The sequence below is a fragment of the Paramisgurnus dabryanus genome, chromosome 7 (assembly GCF_030506205.2).
Source record: "Paramisgurnus dabryanus chromosome 7, PD_genome_1.1, whole genome shotgun sequence".
Taxonomy (NCBI): Eukaryota; Metazoa; Chordata; class Actinopteri; order Cypriniformes; family Cobitidae; genus Paramisgurnus; species Paramisgurnus dabryanus.
The window spans coordinates 23,123,903-23,150,195 of NC_133343.1; the positions used below are offsets into that span (position 1 = coordinate 23,123,903).

Below are 26,293 nucleotides of genomic sequence, written 5' to 3' on the forward strand. Positions count from 1 at the left end.
GTTGTTATTTTATGTTTTTTTGTCTTTATTGAAGCTGGACTACTATTTCATGAGCAGATTAAAAATTTTTCTTCTTGTATTTAAAGGGACACTCCACTTTTTTTGAAAATATTCCAAAACATTTGATTTTTACTGTTTTGGAATTCATTCAGCTGATCTCTGGGTCTGGCGATACCACTTTTAGCATAGCTTAGCATAATCCATTGAATCTGATTAGACCATTAGCATCACGCTCAAAAATAACCAAAGAGTTTTGATATTTTTCCAATTTAAATCTTGACTCTTCTGTAATTACATTGTGTACTAAGACTGACAGAATATTAAAAGTTGTGATTTTCTAGGCGATATTTCTAGGAACTATACTCTCATTCAGGTGTAATAATCAAGGACTTTGCTGCTGTAACATGGTGCAATGATATTACGCACTGCCCGAAAATAGTCCGCTTGGTTACTTTTAATAGCAAGGGACTATTTTCAGGCACTGTCTCGGTCTAAGTACACAATGTAACTACAAAAGAGTCAAGTTTTAAATAGGAAAAATATCGAAACTCTTTGGTTAATCTTTAGCGCGATGCTAATGGTCTAATCAGATTCAATGGATTATGCTAAGCTATGCTAAAAGTGCACCGCCAGACCTGAAGAACTCTAGGGGACCTGGAAAATTAGCATATTTTCAAAAAAGTGGAGTGTCCCTTTTTTATAAAAAATAAAATAACAGCATGAATAGTTCTTTTTGGGTTGAATTGTTAACTATTCTTTTCAATGGTGGAGCACCATATAGGTTTCATGTGCTGACCTGACTGGAAGGTGATTTCACTGAACATCATCCAGATGTCAGCAAAGTAGTACTGGCACTTGATAGCACTGGCCATATGATTCTGGAGAGACACGGTGACAAAGCGGGCACTAGGATTGACATCGTCCATCACAGGGTTGAACGATATGGGAGTGGCCTCCCAGTCCGACTCAGACCGGAAATAACACACCACCTTCTGAAAGGTCTTCACCCTTCGTGAAAACATGTTGTTGCAGTGTACCTGAAACAATTCGGATTACTAAGGATTGAAAATGACAAGTTGATGGAGAGTTTAAAATGATGCTGTTTCCACAAGCAACAATTAGTACATTATAGTATAATGTAGCGAGATTCAGGTCAATTAGGCCTTTATTCCTCATAATTTAATGTTTATTTAGAAATTGTGGAACTAGGAAAGCAAAAACACAAAGGCATATAGAAATTCAGACTGCACTTAAAACAAATAAAACATATACAGCCACCATATACCTACATTTCCTGTGCTATCTATGTATAAATGAAAATAGGCTATATATATAAAAAAACAGGACTAGCCACAAAAATCCACATACCTTCATGGTGGTGAAGTTGCGGGTGCGGTCGAACTCAAACATAATCTCAACAAAACCATTGGGAAAGCTCTCATTGGTCCAGCCGACATAGTCATATCCAGGCCAGACATTGTACACATGGCTATGTGTGAAGTCATCCAAACCAGACATACCATCAGTCAGTTGTCCAAGACCTTCTGTCATACTGGGATAAAATAAAAAAAAAGCATTTTTGAATGTGTATGGGTGCTTCATTTTTCTGCAGATTTTTATTAAAAAAGTAATTGCATTTGTTGACCTGCAAATCTCACATTTTTTTTTATTTAACATAGTAACTTCCTTTGTTTTCACAATCATAAAAGCTTCTGCAGACTTTTAAACTTGAACATACTCTTTTAAGATGGATATTAGAAAATAAGAATGTATACAATCCAAATTCACCACTAGATGGCAGCATTATATTATTATTATTATTATAATTTCCCCAGCAATGACACTTGTTTCTCTTGTGTTAGTTTAATGACTTTGAATGTGTGGGGTTTTACTTTGTGGTCTTCTGCTGGATCTCAGTCTCTCACACACACACACATTCACACACAAAGGCAAACACACTCATGGGTCATGGAAGGCAATGAGGGAGCAATGAGTCAATTTCTACCGCTGTGACCCTTTCCCATCCTGTCGCCCTGCTGTCACCATAGCAACCAGGCAATAACAGAGCAGCCCTAGTTAGTATGTTTGTATTATGAAACTGAACTGGGATCAGATTTCCCCAATGCCAGGAAGATTGCTCTGCTGTCCGTAAAGAAGACATTCAGATCTAAGTTCACATTCAAACCAAATTTACAATAATTTACATTATTTCTAAAAATGTTTAACCATGAATGTAACCCTGTGTTATTATTTACAGTAAGCCTTTTTGAAGAAGTATAAACCAAAGATATTAAATGGAACAAGATTGAGCACTCCGATATGGCCACTTTAGCGACGGCAGTCCTGCCTTCCAGTTAAAAGAACCAATCATCAATCGATAAAGAATTATGATTCTCTGGGGGAGGGGTTTGCCAACTTGTGCGCATGCGCTGTAGCTGAAGTGACCTGGAAAAGGGTGATTTTAGCCCAAATTGTGAGCTTAAGAAACAGAAGGTACAGCTGATGTCAGGTTTAATTGTTGTTTATTTGTGATAGAGATAGGACTTTAATCTTGCATAACTGCCTGGAGGCGTTGCAGACTTCCCTAAAGGGTCTTTGGTATAACAACCCATTTATGACAAATGTCTTAAAGGGACACTCCACTTTTTTGAATATAGGCAAGTTGTTCAGCTCCCCTAGAGTTAAACATTTTATTTGTACCATTTGGGAATTCATTCAGCTGATCTCTGGGTCTGGCGGTACCACTTTTGGCATAGTTTATCATAATCTATTAAATCTGATTAGACCATTAGCATCTCGCTAAAACATAACCAAAGAGTTTCAATATTTTACTATTTGAAACTTGACTCTTCTGTAGTTACATCGTGTACTAAGAGACCGACGGAAAATTTAAAGTTTTGATTTTCTAGGCTAATATGGCTAGGAACTATACTCTCATTCTGGCGTAATAATCAAGGACTTTGCTTCCGTAACATGGCTGCAGCAGGCGCAATGATATTACGCAGTGCCCGAAAATAGTCCCCTTGGTGGCTTTCAACCAGACTGTAAAAAAAGATGGAAGACGCGACGTCGGCTCCCACCATTGTAATGAATTGAAGCCAAAAATGTCCAACCACGGTCGCCGCCATGTTACGTAAAAACGGTAGTTTGGAGCCAAGGCATGCGCAGAAGGAATCGTCCGTGGAGCCAGAGGCGGAGCCGCAGTATCAAACTTCCGCCCAAACGCCCTCGCGACCAATTCAACCACGCCAATCATAACGTCACGCCCCGTTTCTATTGCATCAAATTACATGCTAAAATGAAACTTACCACAATAATGAAGACTTGAACATACCAGCGTGATAAAAACTACTTAAAAGGACTAAAACCATTTTTCGGAAACTTTTATTGGAAGTGTAAATAATTTTTTTATTTAGAGCAGAGTCCCATTCGTTTGAATGGAGAGGGCGGGGTTTATGACTTGTACTGCAGCCAGCCACCAGGGGGCGATCAAAGAGCCAGAGGCTTCACTTTTCAAGGCTTATGAGGCACACCCGCTTTCAACTCGTTGGTAATTTTTGAGCGTGATACTAATGGTCTAATCGGATTCAATGTATTATGCTAAGCTATGCTAAAAAGTGTTACCGCCACACCAGGAGATCCTGCAATAAATTTAAACAGGCTATAGTGTGTACTAACCTGTTACTCATGGCTCCATCATACACAGAATCATTGAGAAAAACAAACTGTCCATTTAGGGTCATCTGCTGACCAACTGGAGCATTATATGACACCAAGCCATCTAGAAAGAACAACAGATCAGCTTATTATTTACTCGATTATAATTCAGTTGTTAATAATATTCTCTTGTGATACAATTTTACTGAATATGCCTTATAAGAAGAAAAATGATGCAATAGAATCCAAAAATCTCATATCTCTTAATTTTTCTATTATGAGACTTTGTAACCCTTACATAACTGTTGCTATTTAAGACACAGTTGTCATATTATCGCTACATGACAAATAACAGCTCAAGAGAGTCACGATTTAACATTTGTGACTGAGGTTGTGAAAGGGTCTTACATAACACGTGAATCACACCAATTTAGGATCCTATTGTGTTTTAGGCTCAGATGTTTTCATTTAAATTGCAATACGTTTTTGTTGAAGTCACTAAAGGGAACTGTAATATCAAGAAAGGGAAGATTTGTTAAGAAACAGGGAGGTGTTAAGGAAAAAATATTAATATAGTCATCATAGTTCTGATTCATCTGCGTCATGAATGATCTGATTCATCAACCACTTGTAATAAGCTTAAACTTATGGAAATTATTAGCAGATACTCAGATTTATCAAATGGTAACACTAACATTTTGACAATTATTCTCTGAAGGTCCAACAAAGATAACTTGGGGTACTGGTTTATTTTAAAGGGGACATATCATGAAAATCTACAGTGGCAAATTGAACATGTTATAATAAATTATATTATTATATGGCATTTCGAGCTAAAACTTCCATATGTACTCTGGAGACACCAAAGATTTATGTTACATTAAAAATTTTTAAGATGTATTTACTTAAAAACTCTTGTGAAATGTCCCCTTTAAGACTTAAGATAAACTAAACTAAATTGACTAGATTCATTTGTATAGTCCGACTTACCGAGCCACTCACAGCCATACAGTTCCACGCGCATGCAAACATTCATTGAGTGATCGATGACGGGCATGAAGCGGACAAAACGTGCGATGATGGGTGGCTCCATGTCCTTCAGCACGATGTCATAGGCATTCCTGTTCCCCTCAATCACCTTCAAAACAGAACTGCACTCAGATATCCCACACTATTGAAGTGATTTATGTGTTTGACATATATAGATCATCACCTGTTTTCAATTCAAATTTCTTTTATGTTATTATTATTATACAGCAACTTGTTAAATTATCCATGGTTAATACAGTGTTCCTGTTCCAGTACGAACCTGTTTGCCCTGCCTGTTGCGCCATGAGATCCAGCGGCTACCGTCACGACTGTATTTGATCTTGTATGTCTGGGCAAACTCATTACCCATGCCTCCGGCATGACGTCCCTGTGTACCCACCAGAGTGATGAAGTGGAGAGAATGAAGGTCTATCTGCAGGAACTCCTTCATAGTCTCTGGTTCTCGTGCTATCTCAGGACACCAGGCGCCATCGCCTTCCTCACTGTCCAATCTACCACAGAAAAACAATATAACACTAAGGTTTAGATTGATGAGAACAACACCATGTGGGATTCCACAATCCTAGAATAAATCTTTGGCTTCGGCTCCATCATAAACTATTCTATAGCTCAAGTGAAAGGGAAAAGAGTGTTGATGTGAAGAATTAAATGGGAAGATGGAAAAGTAGTACCATTATACGAGGGAAGAATAATTATCTAATTCTAGTGAGGCTAGGAAGAGACCACCCACATTTGCTTTGAAGTGGTTTGCTCCTGCTAAGATCACCTGCAGCTCATGATAAAAACAGTGTGTGCGTGTGTGTGTGTGTGTGTGTGTGTGTGTGTGTGTGTGTGTGTGTGTGTGTGTGTGTGTGTGTGTGTGTGTGTGTGTGTGTATGTCTGTGCGTGTGTTCATACCTGCCATATTTCGCTGCTGTGGATTCGGACCACTGACTGGTAGCATAGATGTCTTCATCTAAGATCTGCCCTCCAGACATTCCTAATGGAGAGCGACATACACCTGTGATAAAAAACAACAACAACAGTGTTTATACAGATTATTACAGTGTTTCATTTAGTAACATGTGGACAATACTTCATTATTACTCCAAGGGGAAGATCCAAGTCGCAGACTAAAATGCATGTTTTAGCTGCCTTGATTTCAAAACACCTTGTACTGACATATCTTAAAGTCGCAATGAAATTGAAATGAAAAACTATATATATTTTTTTAATATTTTTGTATTATTAACAAATGACTTATCTGTGAGCTTCATTATTTAAAAAAAATTTGTGTGTTCTCATAATCTTTAATCAAAAATGCAAATCTCCTCCCCTCCTCAAAACGATATCTCTTCACTTCCGGTCAAAAGTATGGCAGGTGGGCGGGGTCCGGTAGAAGATCGCAGCGATTAGCAATTAGCAACACGACCCAACTTTAAACGATCCAATCAGATCTCGATGGACAAATTCAAATCCAGCCCTGCCTTATTTCATCACAAAAGCCGTTTCATTCGGATATACGTCACCACGGGGAAAATAAGGCAACCGCTACTTCCGTTTCATGGCGACTTTAAAGGGGCCATGTCACATAAATCGTTGGTGTCCCCAGAGCACATATGTGAAGTTTTAGCGCAAAATATCATATAAAAAATGTATTATAGCATGTTAAAATTGCCACTTTGGGTCTGTCCTTTAAAATGCAAATGAGCGGATGAAGTTCAAACACTTAGATTGTGATTTGTTGAAATTGAAACTCAATTGTGCTATGAATTATTTTCTCTCTCTCTCTCTTTCTCTCTGCACTAAATGGCAGTGCTGTGGTTGGATAGTGCAGATTAAGGGGTAGTATTAAAGCAACACTATGTAGTTTTTTTACCTTTAAATAATGTCTCTAAAATTATTTCAGTGATAGAACAACTTTTAACTGGACAAACTGAACTGTTGCTGCAACCTGAGCAACCTCCTAGCTGCTACAAGCACACTCTGAAAGTGGCGGTGGAGGGTAGGAAACACAGCCCCGCCCCCTCCCGCTGCCTGCAGAAGAGTGTCTGATACCAGGCACTGTTGCGCTTTTCAACCACATGGGGGAGCTGTAAGTCATTTTTTCATGGAAACTACATAGTGTTGCTTTAATATAATAAGAGCTCCTTATGACATCATAAGGAGAGACAAATTTCAACTACCTATTTTTTCATGTGCTTGTGGGGAAATCACCCATGTGGGTCCTATCTGGGTCACCCAAGTCGGCGCCAGATAAGACATGCCCACTCTGTACCCCTGTAGCCCATGGGTAACCCATGTGGACCCCACATAAACGTGTTTGCTGGGTTGAGTATACCACCCCAGTGAAAGAAATGGTACAGTTTTGTACTTTTTCTTACAGTGAACATATTAGGACCTCTTTAGGTACTGTCCCAGTGACAGCATTTTTAAACCATTTTCTTAGTGTAGCATTATCTTTAGCATTGAAATAATAATACAAGTATTAAAGGAAAACACCACAGTTTTTCAATATTTTACTATGTTCTTACCTCAACTTAGACAAATTGATACATACCTATCTTTATTCAATGCGTGCACTTAATCTTTGTACAGCACGTCGTGAATGTGTTAGCATTTAGCCTAGCCCCATTCATTCCTTAGGATCCAAACAGGGATGAATTTAGAAACCACCAAAACAAATAGTTACACAAGTAAGTATGCTGGAACAAAGTGAAACATGGTGGTTTTTTAAGCGGATAAAAAAGGAGAACTATATATGGCAGAAGAGCACTTAGTTTGCAGCACTACGACAAACTAAGTGCTCTTCCGCCATACAATATAGTTCTCATTTTTATCCACTTAAAAAAAAATCGCTCTGTTTTACTTTGTGCCACCATACTTACATACTACTCATTGTCTTTAAATAGGGAAAACATGGAAGTGTTTGGTGGCTTCTAAATGCATCCCTGTTTGGATCCTAAGGAATAGATGGGGCTAGGCTAAATGCTAACACATTCACAACGCACTCTACAAAGATTAAGTGCACACATTGAAAAAAGATAGGTATGAACATAGAAAAGTTGAGGTAAGAACATAGCAAAATATTGAAAACTGTGGTGTTTTCCTTTAATAAAGACTATTTACTAGTGTACATGCTTAAATTTACAGATTTAAAATCTGATTTATCCTGAGAGAATGCAAGGAGTATTGAAGAGTCCTTGTCTAAACAGAAGAACACATGGCTTTTCGACCATACACTGTAGCTGATGTACAATCTCTCCTATGTAGAATGTTTAAGAAACATTATTATATATTTTGATTTAAATGTCACATAATACTGCACAGTATGACATGGTATTTCAATAAACTCTCTTAATCTCTATAAATATCTCTCTCTCTTTGAGTGTCTGTGTGAAGGTCCGGACATGCGAGTGTACAAGGACACTCCTATTCCAAGTGGCCCCTTCATTTCAACAAAATAGCCTTTGTGATCATGCCAGCAATAGCAAGGATAGCGGTGAAGGACTTTTTGTCTCCCTTCTTTCTGTCTCTCTTTCAAATGTTTGCTTAAAAGTCAAGATGGGGGAAACCTCAGAGGCTTGGTTTTGGCAATGACAAGCTGATATAATCCAAATCGAGCCGAATCCCCCAACAAAAAGCTCTTCCAGATGTGACATAACATCATCCTCATCTCAACCCATCTCTCTCTCTCTCTCTCTCTCTCTCTCTCTCTCTCTCGTTGTTGGTTGTTTCTTTGACATACATATACACATATGCTCAAAGACACATATAGACGATTTCAGCAGTAACAACATAAACAAACGTCTTTCGTGGTCAACACGTAACTTCCGGTAAACTCCGCTAAGAATAAATAACAACAAAGTACTTTAAACGTAGTTTATTTATATTTACAAGCAAAATAAACAACACTAGATTACCTAGGACAGTGGTTCCCAAACTTTTTCAGCGTGCGGCCCCCCTTGTGTACGATGCATTCCTTTGCGGCCCCCCAAAGAAAATTTGTAACAAAAAACTGTTATAAAACTCATCATTTTACTAAAAAAAAACATTAAATTATACAAAAAAGTAATGCTTTTGGTAAGTAGCCTTATTTTTTTAGGTTTAATTACACAGAATTCCTATAAAATTAATGTATTTCATAAAATGTCATTAAACTGGGGCCCCCCTGGCACCATCTCGCGGCCCCCCAGGGGGCCCCGGCCCCCAGTTTGAAAACCACTGACCTAGGAAACCAAAACAATTGTTATTTTTTCGGCGAGGTATTTGTTTAAGAGTTTAGTTTAGCAACTAGTCAGACCATAAAAAAACTGAAACCGGAAGTAAAGTTCGGACCAGATGCATATCGCGTCACCACACGTGCATCCTATAAAACGGTCTATAGGGGTGGTTTCCGGACAGGGATTAGACTAATCCTAGACTAAAATAAATGTAAGAGCTGTCCAAACTGAAAACAACTTGCTTTGACATATCTTAAATATATCAGTGCCCTTTGTTTTGCCCCAAAATGCATGTTTGTTAAAAGTAGTTATATTTCCTAATTAAACTGAGGCCTAGTCCTGGCTTAAGCTAATCCCTGTCCGAGAAACCGCCCCAAAGTGAGGTAGATTAACTTTAAAAAATATTTTTATTTATAATAGATATGAAGCCTTATCTGTACCCTCACCCTTAATCCATTTAACCATCTGTGGGGTATGAGCAAATTGCACAAAACCTTACGGGGTGGTTTCCCAGACAGGGACAACTAGTTTTAACAAACATGCCTTACTAAAAAAATTACCTGTGTGCATTTTAGGGGAAAACAAATGACACTGATGTATTTTAAGATATGTCGGTGCAAGTTGTTTCTTGTTTGGACAGCTCTTACTTTTATTTTAGTCTAGGACTAGTGTAATCCCTGTCCAGGAAACTGCCGCTACAAAGTTTAATACCATAACAATTTGCCAAATCATAGAAAAGTTAAACTATGTAAATGTGTTAAAATATTACATTACAAAATTATCAGAATATTTTTAGTAAAAATTAAATTTAAGAACTAATATTTACCCTCTTATTAGTATTTGGTATGTCCTTTTTCCTTAAATAGCATGCACTTGAATTGGCATGGACTCCACAAGTTTGTTCAATCTTGATCAATTTTGCACTTTTTCATTTGTTATTGAATACATTTTTTGAACAAACAAAACTTTCTTGTAAAACTTTCTTTTTGCATCCAGGTTTAGAAATTACAATTTTCAATGTTTTTAACAAACAATGTTTCTCTTTCAAAATAAAATGAAGATAATCTGTATTAAATTAGTAACGTGCAAAACAGATGCATTTTTATTAGTAGATACATGAAGTACATGTACGCTGGTACCTACTTAGAGATACATGATGGTGCCTCATTAGGACCTTTATAAAGGTAACGTGACAGTGACAAAAAGGTTAAACTGTTGTACCTTTTTTCTGAATGCACATGCAAACACTGTAAAAAATTTCTGTAGAAATTACAATATTACTGGCAGCTGGTTGCCTGTAACTTACTGTAGATTTTACATTTATGTTATATTTACTTGCAAAGTTTCAGTTTTTACCTTCTACAGTAAGTTACTGGCAACCAGCTGCATAATTACAGCAATTTTTTACAGTGCATGCATGTGTTATCGTAATTCAGGAGAAAGGTGCCACAGCTTTGTAAATACAGGCAAAGCAGTTTTACATAATTGACACAAGAGTGCCATACAGATAAAGGAGTCGCATAAGTCTTGCAAATGTTCAGTACAGCTCAGCCGCAGACACAGAGCCAACTGTTGACAGATTTAAAAAAATAAAAGCAGTCAGAGATTTTATGTCATTCCTATAAGGTGTTCGTGGAATGGTATAGCTTAAATTCCAAGGTTTTGGGTTCAATCCACAAAAACGCGGGCACATAATCCATGACCGGTATATTGAATGCACTGCTAGTTGCTTCAGAAAAGTGCATGCATAGAGATTTGCACTGTTCTATACATTAGGCACAACTGTTGGTCTTAGCGATAAATATTAGATATGCTAAAAAAATAAGCGTCCCAGAGTTTTAATTTAACCTTTCCCCAATAACTTTAGATTGGAATGCTATAAAATTAATGCTTGTGAAAAACTTTTATTAAAAAATCATATTTTTTTAAACGCTGCCACCCTATGAGTGGTGGTTTAGCAGTTATAAAGGGTCTATTGCATTGCTGTAAATCTTACATTTCTGAAATGCAGCCATCATACTACTAAAGTATTTTGATTTTAAGGTCTTTACACACCGGGACGTTTTTCGTGCGCGTTTATCGTCGACGTTTAACGTCTCGTGACTCAAGAACGAGCGCCAATGTGAGTGCGCACACCCACGCGAAAAGCGCGAGGCGCAAATGCGTCATTTTCAGAAAAACGCGTGGGACACGTTTTTTTGGTTTGACGCGGCGCGTTTAAAGTTGGCCGACCAATGAGATTGGCGCTTTTGTTCACGTGCCTGGCGCTGCTGAAGTTCCAGTAAAACACGACTTGGTGGCGCTCAAGCACAAAATGGTCTTGCGGAGCACGTGGAACAGGTAAACACACAAGGAAGCATCGAGGCTGTGGAGGTTTATGAAGGTGTCAGAGTTCCTCACAACATCGACTGAATTTCGAAGGTAATGTGATATATATAAGAACATAACAATACATAGCTGTGTGGGCTATATGATTAGATTAGATTCAACTTTATTGTCATTACACAAGTACAAGGCAACAAAATGCAGTTTAACGTTAGGTCTAACCAGAAGTGCAAAAGCAGTATAAAAAGTGCAGGATATCAGTATTTGCATAGGTGCAGGATTATGTAATACGATGGAACAATTTACTGTGGGTGGTACTATGAACATAATATACAGAAATTTACAAATGGATATGTACATAATAAATTAAACTATTCAGAACAGGAGTGAAATTAATATTTAGGTAGTGCATGAATGAATTTGGATTGTAACTTGTCAGTTAAGAGTGCAATGGCATAAGTTATTGTGCAGTGAATAGTTATTCTAATATTCATTACATAGTACAGGGGTGTAAACGATGCAATTCAAGTAGTCCAGCAGTGCAAATGAACAGGGAGTATGAAATAGACAGTCCAGTAGTGTATTGAACGGACCAGTAGTGCTATTTTACATTATAACTGTGCAAGTAATAAAAATGAATATTGGTGCATTACATTATGATATGTAATGCACTGACATTGAACAGTGATTAACTTCATACCATGCATGTTCTCTGTACACCGTGTGATATCACGTTTTGTTGTTTGCACCATAATACTTTGTGTGTAACTGGAACCTGTTGTACACAAACGTGGACAATTACACTGCTTCATGTTCAAAGAAAAATATTTGGTTATTATATTCATTGCTTCTTCCTAACCCCAAAATAACTGGAAGAAATCTAAAATGCAAGCCAAACCAAAGGTCGGGTTTTAGGAGGTTAATTTGTGTTCTGTGTATAGGTAACCTAGTTTGTTTAGTCAGATGAAATACCATGAATTTAAATTACATTTGTAATCAAATATTGACCTCATGGATATCGTGGCATGGCCCTCAGTGTGAAAGATTGATTCTGATGAAAACTACATTTATCTTTACAGTGTTCACAGCAATATTTCTGCTAAAAATGATGTGAGCAAAAGTGAGGAGGCCCCAGCAAGCACGTCTTCAGGATCATCCAGCACCAGCCGTGACAAGGTCCAATCTAAACAAAAGAAAACAGTCCGGGACAAACCTCTGGAGAAGTACCTCTTTTTAAAAGATGCTAAAGGGAAAAAATTGAAAGCAGTGCACAGAAGAAAGAGGAGCACAGAAGGAGCGCTCTGCCAGTTTTTGGTCACACCTATAGATGTTTATAATATACCATTTTATTTAGTTTTTTTTTATGTTTATACATTCAAGAAATACAGTTGAACATGTTCATTTCATACATATGTTTATTTGCACTACAGTTCACTTAGACTTCTATCATTGTGACTTTTTTGCTCTACAGCTCTGCCAGTTCTTGTTCACACAAATTAATGTTTATTATATACCATTTTACTTATGTATTTTAAGTGATTATACATTTAAGAAATACATTTGAAAATGTCTAATTTCTATTTGCACTACCGTTCAGTTGCACTAAAGTCATTGTGACTTTTCTGGACCAACATTTCTGACTCCTGTTTTATTTGATTTTACTGTCATGTCTCTGATTGTTATTGCAAACTGCAGTTCATTCACAAAAATAAATGTTTGATTAAAAAACGAATTGTAAATAACGTGCCATTTTGACACTGTGCATATATTTGTACATCAGTATTGTTGACCTCTTATTGTAATAACTACATACCTACTTCTTTAGCCAAATCACAAAATACAATACATTTGGGAGGAAATGTGAGAAAATTGTTAACAAGAGAAAGTGCTTGTAAAAGATTAGTTAAAAATACACACATCGGATCACCCATTACCTTATATTTTGTGAAAGAACACGTTATATCAAAATTAAAGCTCTATCAAAATAGTTAATTTTATGTGGAGAGTGCTGATAATAGAATCGAATTATTTGATCAAATAGATTTGATTTAACAAATGTATTTAGGTTCACGGAGATATTGTTTGTACAAAGAATATATATATATATATATATATATATATATATATATATATATATATATATATATATATATATATATATATTATAAACACACCGTTTTCAAAATGGTAATTATAATGACTATAACACGAATGCACAGTTTGCTTTTATCTGAGAAGATCATGGTTCACATGATCATACTGTCAAGTAGCTGATGGTGAGTCCTGATGGTGAGTTGAAGTAGTCTTTGTATAATTGCTGCTGTTAGAAATCGAGCTGCTACTAGTAATATCCATGTTTTGTTAAAAGCAAGCATATGACTTGTTATTGACTAGCGTGTGGCTTTCTTCTTCTGTGTGATAAGTGAGTGTCAGAACAGAAGCATAAAGTTTCGCTGCGCCCCCTTGTGTACCGGCATAAATCTGTTTTGTATTAAGCGCCATCTAACGTCCAGGGGTGAATTTGCACCTCACTCGGCTCAGCGCCAGTAAAAATCGTCTGGGTGTGAAAGCAAAAAAACGTCACGTTAAACGCCGACGATAAACGCGCACGAAAAACGTCCCGGTGTGTCAAGACCTTTACAGTAATGTGAACTTTCGTTTTTCCGGCCCTTCACGCGTGGACTATTACAAATTCAGTATCAGATAGTGTAAGCTTTCAGAATCTAAAAATATATTTTACTTTACAAAGGTGGAAAAACACTAATGTCGTGTGAAGAGGGATGGTGGTTAGCAGTCTTTCCTCTCTTTTCTTATTGGCCACTTTGGGCTTCTGCTGTAATTCATTGGTCCAGGGGGCGTTTATTTTCCCCCTCACCAAAGCATTTTTCCCTCTTAAAGACCCTGTGAATGGCACGCTTGTTTCTCCATGTTTGCGGTCTAACTGCAGGCTCCAAAGCCTTACACACATGTATACTAACATGGACTTACATTTAATTGTGTGTAAAATGTTAGGAGTGGCACGTTCTTCCTTTCTTTTTTACAGTGAAGAAAAAAGCAGGAGTCTATTACTCCAAGTGGAAAAAGTGGAGAGAGTAGGATGGTATAACTACAGTCTTTGGGAATTTTAAACAGAGGAAAGTTGGCAGCGGGAATCTCACTAAGCTCTGCAACACACTTTTCCAGAAGTGGGAAAAAAGTTTCGTTTTTCCAACGGAAATATAAAGGAGCAAAACTGATATTTAAAGGGGTTACGGCATTTCGCAATCTCTCTCTCTCCAGAAAGGAACGGAAATTCCCACCTTTGCGGAAAGCACAAATTCATACCTTTCTGAAACATTGTCATTAACTTTACATAATAGCACGCAGCTCTGTGCTGAGGTCAACCAGCAGGACAACCAAAACTATCAAAACTGTAAATGAGAGAAGGATGTGACTTAAGAACTGAAAAAACAAATAAGAAAAAATACAAACTCTCGAGCAAAGAAGAATGAAAGAAATAGTAGCCGATTCAATTGACTTTCCTGTTGTCAAAATGTCTGGTATGTACAAGCCACAGACTCCAGTCTGATTGTTGAATCCATTGTAAACAATCACGCTTGCTCTCCTCCTACATTTAATAACAAACTCAAAGCAAGGTCACATCCTCAGTGATCTCACATAAAGTTCAATGAGGTCTGAGTGATGGATTCTGTCCCATTACATTTCATCACTCCCTTTGCATGGTGCTCTGTCTATATTAACCACCAGTCTGTAAATCAACTCAAAACCGAAGATTTGTGATGGGAAACAATCATTTTAAACTTTTTAGCTGGGATGATGTATTGCTAAGTTTGCTATGTGTAGCAGACAGAGGAAAGAAATGTGTGAATGGTAAAGAATTGCAATGAATACATATGCCCTATAACGTTCAAAGGTTAAGTCAAATATGGACAAACCTAACTGTTGGGTTTAAACTAAATAATACTGGGTGTTTTAACCAAAAATGCTGGGTTGTTTTTTAAGGGAGAGTTCATGAGTTTCTTTATTTTGTTGAACACAAAAGAAGATATTTTGATAATTGATGGTACTAGGCACACAGTTGATGGTACCCATTGACTTACATAGTAGGGAAAACAAATACTATGGTCAGTGGGTACCATCCACTGTGTGCTTACTATTAAAATTATCAAAACATTTTTGTTTGTATTCAACAGAATAAAAAAACTCATACAGGTTTAAAAAACATATAACTATCCCTTTAACTCTCATGTTGTTACAATATGCAAATATGCTTATTGTCTGGACACTAGTTTAGGTTAAACCAATGGATGGGTTTGTCCATATTTTATCCAACCTTGATTTTAAAACAACCCAGCCTTTTTAGAGCGTATGATCTTTTAATTCATTTATTTCAAATTTGTTTTTATATTAACTTCAACTTCAACTTATTTATTTATAGAGCACATTTGCATGTAACTATGTTGCTATTGCTAAATGTGTTAATATTAAACACATTTCCTTGATTCATCCTAAATCATATGGTGATAATCATCTTGATTGTGATATAGTTATAATAATAGTGGTCATTAAATTACAATATAATATTATTTTTTACTGTAAAAACCTGATGAAGCACAATTAATATTAAAGTGCACCTATTTCATTGCTAAAAAACAACGTTATTTTGTTATAATTGTTATTTCGTTATTTTCCACATGCTGCTTTCCTAAAACGCTCTGATTTTGTAAAAAGCTCATCGATCTGAAAAGCGCTGAGTCCCTGATTGGTCAACTAATCTGTACGTTGTGATTGGCCTGAATACCTCTGACGTCAGCCGGAAATGTGACGCTCCTTACTATGTTTGAAAGATTCGGTCACAATGCAATGCCGAAAGGAGTTAACTTACAGGCTGTGAGTCAAAGCAGAAGGAATTATGATAATGTCGGTCTTGTCTACGTCAACAAACCCAGGAAGTAAAGTGTTGCCTACAATCCGTGTGTTTGTTGTAGTCTAAAGCCCTATTCGGACGGGATTAGTTTTACTGGGGTAGATGGCGTCTGTAATATTGATGGTCAATTCGGATGGGATTAGAAATCACAGCAAAGCGTTTAAAAGTGGGAGGGGTAACTCGATTGCGCAGCGCGTCACCTCTCGTCGTCACGTGCACATTACCTTGCTTCCTGATATCACATCTGCAAACAACATGACACAGACGAGGAAAACACGAAACACTGTGTTTAATTTCAGTTTGAGGAGAATGTCAGTTTCAGAAACAGTTCTGTGCCTCTGAGAAGTAAATTTGACTTTTTTTTAAGTCTGTAAAAGTCGCCGAAATCTTTACTGACATTGTCCGTAATAATTACTGACATGGAGCATTCGGACAGGACAAAAATCAATGAGAAGCTCTGATAAAAATTGCTTTACCCCTCCTCCCTATGTAAAACTAATCGCGTCCGAATAGTACTTAAGAAAAGAGATTTACGTTGCAGACGATAACTCGCGTCATCGTTTACTTTGGGGTTTTACATTTATCGTTAACATGTACTAATACACACTTATAAAACCAAAGGAATTGTACAATCATGAATCAGGCGATAGGTGCTCATTAACACAGCTTTTTAATAAAATAAAAAAAAATTAACCAAATGTTGTTAGTTTTTTAAAAATAATAATTAAGATGTGTATACTCGCATCTTATTTGTGACGGAGTCAACTGAAAATATAATCTTGTTATCTTTAATATTGACTGCACTGTTAAAAGTGAAAACTGCATTAAAAAAAAATACATAAACTGGAAACACCTAAAAAATTTAGTTTTATAAACTTACATTTTCTCACTTTACATGACAATTTTTAAAAAAAAAAAACTTCATTAGGTAACTCCTAAAATATTTACACATTTTTAACTTAAATGTTTTACTAAATGTTTTTATTTTTGGCATTAACAATTGAAATAATTTTTTTAACTGATCCAACTTACTTTTTAAAGTGTAAGGACATGTCAGATTGAAGTGAATTACTTTATTGAAACTTTGATGCTCCTAAAACATAGTTATGAAACTTTAATCTGTATTTTACAGACAAAGTCACATTTTTTCAATGTGTATTATCTTTTAATATTCATATATTTGAAGACTTTCTACATTGCAATAAAGGAATCAGGCCTGCCCAAACCCCGTTGAGGAACTCTTCATTAGTCATCCATCTAAAAAATGTCCCAATTTAGTACACACATGTGTGCACGTGTGTGGGTGTAAGCTGCATATAATATTCAACAAAGGTCCTGCACGAAACCCTTGCTCATATGAGAATCAGCCTCAAAGGGGTGGTTTCCCAGACAGGGATTAGCTTAAGCCAGGTGTGCATTTTGAGGTGTGCATTTTGAGGCTAAACAAATGGCACTGATGTATTTTAAGATATGTGAGTACAATTTGTGTTCAATTTGGACAGTGCTAAAATTTATTTTAGTCTAAAACTAGTCTAATCCTTGTCTGGGAAACCGCCCCAAAATGTTTAATAAGTGTTTTAATACAAAATTATGTTTTTTACTTTTCACACCCATCTCTTAACTCACACTTCTGAAGTAACAAGAACATTTACACAGCTGAGTGTAATTCTGTTATTTTTGTTGGTCCCACAGTCCATCTGAAAGCTTATAAACAATTCTGACTCCTTGCGCCTAAACCACACAGACCCAATTTTTAACAAGCATTTTACATATTTCATGTTTACATTGCAAAAAGCCAAACATTACTTTGTAGTTTGACCAAGCAAAGGAACAATTAAATAATATGGAGGACTGGTATCCTGCTCTCACTTACATTAAATCGCAATATGTCTATAAAAGAAAACAGTAAAGAACATTACACATTCCTCGGCATGCTAGCTACTGAACCTCAAACAACACAACATTGCCAGACTTACTTGAACTTAAACTTGAGCTTAATACAGTTTGAATAATAAGCTTTGATAGCATCAGTTCAAGGTTTTGATATACTGAAATCAAGTAAAACAAACTGACCCACAGTCAGTACACTGTCAGAATTTTTTATTTGGTCCCAAGATGTCACTTTAAAGGAAAACACCACCGGTTTTCAGTATTTTATTATGTTCTTACCTCAACTTAGACGAATTAATACATGCCTATCTTTTTTCATTGTGTGCACTTAATATTTGTACAGTGCGTCATGTATGTGTTAGCATTTAGCCTAGCCCCATTCATTCCTTAGGATCCAAATAGGGATGAATTTAGAAGCCACCAAACACTTCCATGTTTTCCCTATTTAAAGACTTACGGGAGTATTAACACAAGTAAGTATGGTGGCACAAAATAAAACGTGGCGATTTTTTAAGCGAATAAAAAATGAGAACTATATTGTATGGTGGAAGAGCACTTAGTTTGCAGCACTTCGACTTAGGGGCAGTAATATTGACGGAAGTTTGAGCGAGAGGAGAAGTTAGGAGTGATGATGTTACTGTGCGCCGAGGTCAAAGTGCTGCAAAAAGTGCTCTTCCGCCATACAAGAGTTCTCATTTTTTATCAGCTTAAAACCTCGCCACGTTTTATTTTGTGTCACCATACTAACTAGTAGTTACTATACTACTATATGAACTCTTTAGGTGCAAAGGTGTATTTTCTAAAAGGGTACTGCCCCAGGGACCATTTTTGACTTTTTTTGACATTGTGGAAGGAAGAAGCGTCACCCTGAGTAATCAAACTCATTTACTGTAGAAATAAATATATTCTTAAATAATACAAGATCACAGTGTGGTTTTCATCCTAGGGGATCCCAGTCGAAATTGTCACTGGCCATGTTGGTATTAGCTGCTTTCCAGATTTTTGCTCATGTCTCTACTGTATGGCTGCTCACCATGAGCTGGCTTTTGGTTTTCTTGTAAAATATAATTGAACCTCACATTGACATCACACTTTCCTCCCCGCAAACCACCCATGCTAGAGCGAAAAGAGCTAGAGTTGAAAGACATAGATAACAAATAAGGAACCATGGGATCCAGAATGAAATCCAAGTCTCTTACAGAGCATATTCAGAAGTTCTCACGCTGAAGCTTTTCAGTATGAGGTGAACTAACCTAGTCAAGAATAACAATGCAACTTGCAACATGCTGACCTTTAGAAAAACTGTTGTTACCACAGGGTGATTACAACAACCCATTTCCATTGTGACTCGTCTTATGTATTTTCAAACATGGTTTCGAGTTTAACCTCAAATCTAACTTCTGTCATCAATTTGCCCACTGCTATAGCTGTTCTATCAATCTACTGTACTTGAAGACTAATGCACTGTAAGTCACTTTCGATAAAAAGCATAAAATGCATTTAAAATGCATTAAAAAGTTTAAGCAGGAATATCCTGTTTGTCAAAGCAAACTTTCTAGGCAGATATGGCTAGGAACTATATTCTCAAAGTAGTGTAATAATCAAGGACTTTGCTGCCGTTACATGGCTGCAGGAGGCGCAATGATATTACGCATTGCCCGAATAGTCGCCTGCCATTGAAAGTTACTAAGGGGACTAATTTTGGCTGCTGCGTAATATCATTGCGCCTCCTGCAGCCATGTTACGGCAGCAAAGTCCCTGATTATTACGCCAGAATGGGTGTAGTTCCTAGCCATATCTGCCTAGAAAATCGCAACTTTCAATTTTCTGTCGGTCTTAGTACACGATGTAACTACAGAAGAGTCAAGTTTTAAATAGGAAAAATATCGAAACTAAAATATCGCTAATGGTCTTATCAGATTCAATGGATTGTGCTAAGCTATGCTAAAAGTGCTAGCCCCAGACCTGGAGATCAGCTGAATGGATTCCAAAACGGTAAGAATCAAATGTGATTAAAAAAGTGGAGTGTCACTTTAAAACTTAACAATGCTTTATAATAAGAAAGCAACATATTTACCTGGATTGACTTGAGGTCTGACAGCTCCCAATAGGTAAAGCAGGATAAGGAGTGGAAAGAGCATCTTCCAAAGCTGCTTCATCTCAAACGGAGACAGGACGTTCACTCCTGGAGAATAGGGAACAGGGTTAGGATTAGAAAACCTAATCTAGGAATTCTTGGAAATCTGGGAATCGCTCCAACTGTAACCCACATAATTCATCTCGACTGTACCCAAGCACTCCCAGCAAAAGTTCAGCTCAGGCTCAAGGACAGCAGTAATTCCAACTAGATTTGAAGCAACAATCATTGTGTTAAGCATTTCACCACATGCTCATGCTGGGCAAACTACATCTACCACCCACACCCTAATTCAAAAAAATGCAAAAGCTAATAATCTTTTATCTCATATTTCACATTTTGGTTTGCATGAGAACTGCTTTTGGTCTTCATCTTTTCACTTGCTTTTTATTCCCTTGTAAAAAACTGGCATTAAACAATGACACAAATGAAATGAAATTTTTTTATTTTTTGTTTAATGGAGGCATGGTTTGAACTTGGTCAATAAAGATGCAATAATTGCCTGAAGAGAATAATGGAATTTCCATATATTCATTATAACAAACTTTTGGGAAAACTTCACAAGGCGTTGTGGCTAGAGCTGAAAAAGACCAAGTCTATCAGTTCAAAGAAAAATCCATGCTTCCTGGTTTATGTGAAAAACTGACCATCAACAGTTCTTTATTAAACTCTGCTTTGTACATCAACTTTTATACAAAACTAGCAAACAAGCCAGGTTGCATTTGCTTGTACTCATTCAGTTTGAAGATGATTTAGTTTGAAGCACAGGCAACAGAACATAGCTTTGTGTAACAATATAAATAAATAACAGGTACGCTAAAACATCCTGTTTATTTGGTGTATTAATCCTTAATTATGTATAGGAAATATTTGCAACTAGCACTGTGACAAGTGACCAGGAGATGTCATGAAGAGTGAATTTGTTACTAAATGAGTCAGACATTACCTCAGATACTAAGTTAGTGCCAAGTAAGAATGACCAGTCCAGTCAAAATGTTTCTTTCCTGTCTGGCACATGTCACTGTAACTTGAAAGTGACCCTGACAAAAATGGTCCCAAGCTGTTACTGGGGCAGCACCCTTTATAAAGGTCCTAATACTGTATGTACCATTTAGGTACAGGTATGTATACATTTGGTACTCTTTAGGTGCAAAGGTATATTGTTTGAAAGGATACCACTTTTGTGACAGCTAGGGACAGCATCCATCCTCCCTAACTCTACCGCATGTATAGTTATTACTAATAAAAAAAAACGTGGTAGTGAATCATGAGCTAGTGAACAGCGAACCGAATCTGACTAACTCAACTGTGCATTAAACACTCAACATGAATGATTACGTACTTAATACGTATGTCAGGATACATTATACGGTACTCACTAATACATCCCTGTTTCCATGATTCATATCCTAGTGTAGTTCCTAAATAAGGTCTTTTAATGACCTACACAGCAGACTTAAATGGTTTTAATTATAAAGGGAGAAATAAGAGGTTCCTGCTGGATTGTAAACAACTGAAGGATTACTCATTTGTTTTTGACTGCATATGACTCCCTTGATCACTGCAAAGTCTCAATACATAATTCATAATTATGCAACATGAAAGACACATAAGAAAGTGAAAATATTTATAGGTCACAATTTTTTTTCCTTTATGTGACAGACAGTAATCAAGAGACGACAGGAAAGTACAGGGTGGAGAGAGGGGCATGGGATCGGCAAAGGACCTTGAGGCAGGATTCGAACTTGGGTCGCCAGAAGTGCATCTGCACCATGTGTCGTAGCACTGTCCACTACACCGACTTATGTCACTATTTTAACGCTGCATCCAAAGCCGCATGCTTTGACATTAGGTACTGAGTTAAATGTAGGGTGGCCATTCGTGCCAGTTCCGCCGGACACGTCCCGAACATGTTTTCGGGTTCGTTATCCGGAAGTCACGTTGGTCGACCACATACGTCTTCAAGGTTTAATATTTCGGGTTTAATTTCAGAAAAGCAACCGTTACATTTCAAGGTAAGAATGAAACTACAATGATTGTATGTCTTAAAAGAAATAAATCTTAATTTTCTAATGTATTTTAGCTGAAATGTGATGACGTATGTTGTCGAGCAACGCTACTTCCGGAGAACGAACCCGAAAACATGTTCGGGACGTGTCCGGCGGAACTGGCACAAATGGCCACCCTAGTTAAATGAAGTACTTACTCATCGACTGTAGATACTATATAGAATGAATATGGATAGTTTGAATGAATTTGGACGCGCTACGTCCGCCGTACATCACGTGACACATGTCGTCATAACGGCAAGTTAGTCATTAACAACGTGATCTCATTTAAAGTCGTGTTATAGTCACGAAAAATGTGAAAAAAATGTTGTGTCCATGGCACGAAATTCAGCTTTTTTGTGCCTTGAGCATGAATGTCTTTTTCGTGTCATTTGCACAAATTTCTATAAATAGTTTTTCGTGTCCATGGCACAACTTTCTTTTTCGCGTCATTTTATTTATTGTTTTCTCATTTTTTTCCTATTTTTAAATCATTGTCACATGGGGTTGGCGTTAGATTTGGGGTTAGGATGTCTAAAAATGATACAGAAAGTGATTAACCCCAACCACAAGCAACAATGATAAGAAAATAGGAAAAAGCGATGAGAAAACAAAATGCCACAAAAAAGATGAGAAAACAAAATGCCACAAAAAAGAAAGTTGTGCCACAGACACGAAAAACTAATTATAGAAATTCGTGACACGAAAAAAAAACATTTATGCTTTAGGCACAAAAAAAACCCTGCTGAATTTCTTGCCATGGACAAAAATCACATTTTTTGTAACTAAAAGCCGTGTTACTGCTTTTGGAGATTTTGTTTAATAAAACAGCTCCTCTGCTTCTTCTTTGTCATTGGAAAACTCCTCTCCGGGGGGCTCATGGGATATTAAAGTGTCCATCAAATGAACACTTCAGGATTTTACCGGAAGTAGTAGGTCATTTTGCCTACTCGCCTTGCCTACTGCGTTTGCCTACTACATATTATGAAAGTAGGTAGTTTTCGGACCCAGCATACTTTTAACTTTACTTAACAATACACTGCAATATTTACACAAGTTATAAAAATCCAGCTTTAAATCTTAAAGCCGGAACAAAAGCGACTTTGGATCTCTGTTGGAAGCTTTAAAAATCCTGGAAAAGTTTTCATCATTGGCCAAACAAAACTTTCCTCACAGCACTATAGGTGTGTCTCATGAACATGTAGAGATCAGGCATATTTGAGCCTTTTCTGTTTCATTTAAGATTGGGCTTTTGAAAGAGATCTTTTAAGGCTGGCAAAGACCAAATCAACATGCAACACGCTCTTTAATCCATAAGAAAATCTTCCTAAAGAAACATTATACTGTAATAATGAATGATGTGACCTCCAGTGAAATGATTCAGCTCAAGACATGACTAGACATTGCTTTATGTAATGTTTATCACATAAAGCCCTAAAACATTTCTGTACATGTACAACAATAAGACCAGACCCTGTCTCAGAACCAGCTTCCCTTTTCTTTTCCATTTTTGCAGTCATTTTCTAACTAACTTGTCCCAGTGTATATATCAGGACACAACAAACAATATTTTAAAGAACTAAAACTAAATCTACAAAAAAAGTAATAATAATTTGGAAGCAAATAAACAATGTCAGACTTTTTATTTTTGAATTTTAAACTGTTCCTTTCAGGATTAGCCCATTTTCTTAAAAAAAAATCCAGATAATTTAAGCACCACTATGTCATCCAAAATGTTGATGTCTTTCTTTGTTCAGTCGAGAAGAAATTATTTTTTGAGGAAAACATTCCAGGATTTTTCTCATTTTAATGGACTTTAATGGACACCAACACTTAACACTTAACTCAACTTTATTTATTTATTTTGTTTTGAACATGTAAATGCAATTACAAAATAGAAAATTGAAAGAAAAAAAAAGAGAAAACAAAACACATGGTAACAAAAAATAAAAACGTATAGATATAAAACAACTCAATTCACATGTCCAAAAGGGAGTAGGAAGAAGTAAAACTTATGTACTCCTACCCCTTTACATCCCTACTTTACTTTTTTATATATATAATCTGTAAATCTTTATGTGCACATACAAATATTACACATACACAATATTATTTATACACATATAAGTTATTACAAATACATTCAAATTATTATTAACACCCTGTGTCTTTATACCTCTGAAATATAATTTCTTTACACATCTTTTTAAAATGTAATATGTTTGTACATTGTTTTAATTCATTATTTAATTTATTCCACAGTTTGACACCACTGACAGATAAACAAAAACTTTTCCTTGTAGTTCGAAAACTAGCCGTGTGTCTCAATCAGCTCCCTTGTTCAGTAGTCAGGGCACTGATCAGGGAGTCGGCCATTTTAAGGGCTGTCTCAATCGCAAAATCCGTCCAGTGCACTGGAACGTTCGTTCCCTAAAAATTCCCACAATGCAACGCAAAAACCAGTGAGCATCGATGGTCCCTATGTTCCCTAACCGGAAATCACGTGACCTTTTCTGAAGCTCGCCAACCGAACATCACGTGATCCAACTCAATAAACTTTATGAAATTTTACAGAACTTTTATAAAGACAAACGTTTGTTTTAGTTGTAAATATAAACACACATTGCTACACACTAAGGAACCACAATCTACTCAATATTTAAAGTAATAATATTTATTTAAAATTGTAAATATATTTATTACATTTAAAATGTAATTATATGCCTCCGATTTTATGCACAGATATGTAAGAGAATAGTGACAGCATTTTTCACAATGTACTGTTTTTAAAATTAAGTCAGAGAGATGTTGGTTTTGCCGGTTGTTGATGAGTAACAGCTGTGAGTGATTACAACGCGCTTAAGCAGCCACGTGACAGAAAAATAAGTGAACATTGTCCCAATGTGAAGTGAGTTAGGGTCCTTACCAGTGCCCGAACCTGTGTACACAATATACTGATTCACGACCTCGGGAGCTAGGGAACGAATTGAGACACACGGTAGGAGTCTTAAAATGTGACATTCCCCTTAACCCATAACCCCCCTCTTTTTCAAAAAACCTTATCTGTATATTGCCCGGCAATAACTTTTTTCTAGCCTTGAACATAAATACAGCTGTTTGAAATTCAACCAGATCAATTAGTTTTAATGCTTTAGACTGTAAAAATAATGAGTTGGTATGCTCCAAATATCCTGTGTTATGAATTATTCTTATTGCTCTTTTTTGTAGTATAAATAATTTATGCAATGAATTTTGGTATGTGTTTCCCCAAACCTCTACACAATACATTAAATACGGTAACACCAGTGAACAATACAAAATGTAGCGTGATCTGTCATTTAGAATGTACTTAGCTTTAGCCAAGATTGAAATACTTCTAGACAGTTTAGTTTGGATATATTTTATATGAGATTTCCAGCAAACCTTGTCATCAATAATCACTCCAAGAAATGTTGTTTCATGGACCCTTTCGATGTTCACATTATCGATCTTTAGCTGACATTGCTTGATTGAATTACTATTTCCAAATATCATAATTTAGTTTTGCTCAAGTTTAGTGATAACTTATTTATATCAAACCACTGTTTTATTTTGTTTAATTCTAAAGTGATTGTGTCCAGGAGTTGTTCCAAATTATGACCAGAACCAAAGATATTTGTGTCATCTGCAAATAGTACAAATTTCGGTAGCACTTTATTTTACAGTACGTGTACTTACCGTGTACATATATGGTAAATAAGTTGTACCTACCGACAAATGTGTGGTACTTACTTTTAGGTATCTACAAGGTAATTAATTGGTATCATTACTGTACTTACCAGTAGTACATACTTGGTAGTTAAAATGTAACTCTAGATAAGTACTGGGTAATAACATATACATACGTATAGTGTAGGTATACTGTAACTAACTAGAAACACTACTCTACTTACAAATGAATGTACAATAAATGACAGGTATTTATAGTGTACATATATGATAACTAATATCAAACACTACTGTACTTACAAATTGTATATACATGATAAGTGTGTGGTACCTGTAGGTCATAAATTAA

General features: G+C 36.4%; 1 protein-coding gene across 7 annotated transcripts in view; it reads right to left on the reverse strand.

Annotated features, from left to right (window-relative positions):
- The window catches only part of ddr2a (discoidin domain receptor tyrosine kinase 2a), a 49,219-nt gene that overhangs the window by 8,109 nt on the left and 14,817 nt on the right, over positions 1 to 26,293 (reverse strand). For 6 of the 7 annotated variants that reach the window (XM_065264592.2, XM_065264590.2, XM_065272625.2 and 3 more), the window contains exons 2-8: positions 20,129 to 20,236; positions 5,605 to 5,707; positions 4,967 to 5,198; positions 4,648 to 4,795; positions 3,679 to 3,781; positions 1,369 to 1,552; positions 797 to 1,037 (exon numbers count right to left, since the gene is read on the reverse strand). In XM_065264592.2, the coding sequence (XP_065120664.2) occupies positions 797 to 1,037; positions 1,369 to 1,552; positions 3,679 to 3,781; positions 4,648 to 4,795; positions 4,967 to 5,198; positions 5,605 to 5,707; positions 20,129 to 20,210 (1,093 nt within the window). In that variant the 5' untranslated portion in view covers positions 20,211 to 20,236. Of the gene's footprint in view, positions 1 to 796; positions 1,038 to 1,368; positions 1,553 to 3,678; positions 3,782 to 4,647; positions 4,796 to 4,966; positions 5,199 to 5,604; positions 5,708 to 20,128; positions 20,237 to 20,321; positions 20,341 to 26,293 lie in introns of those variants that run through there. The other variant, XM_073815184.1, reaches the window with a different exon arrangement.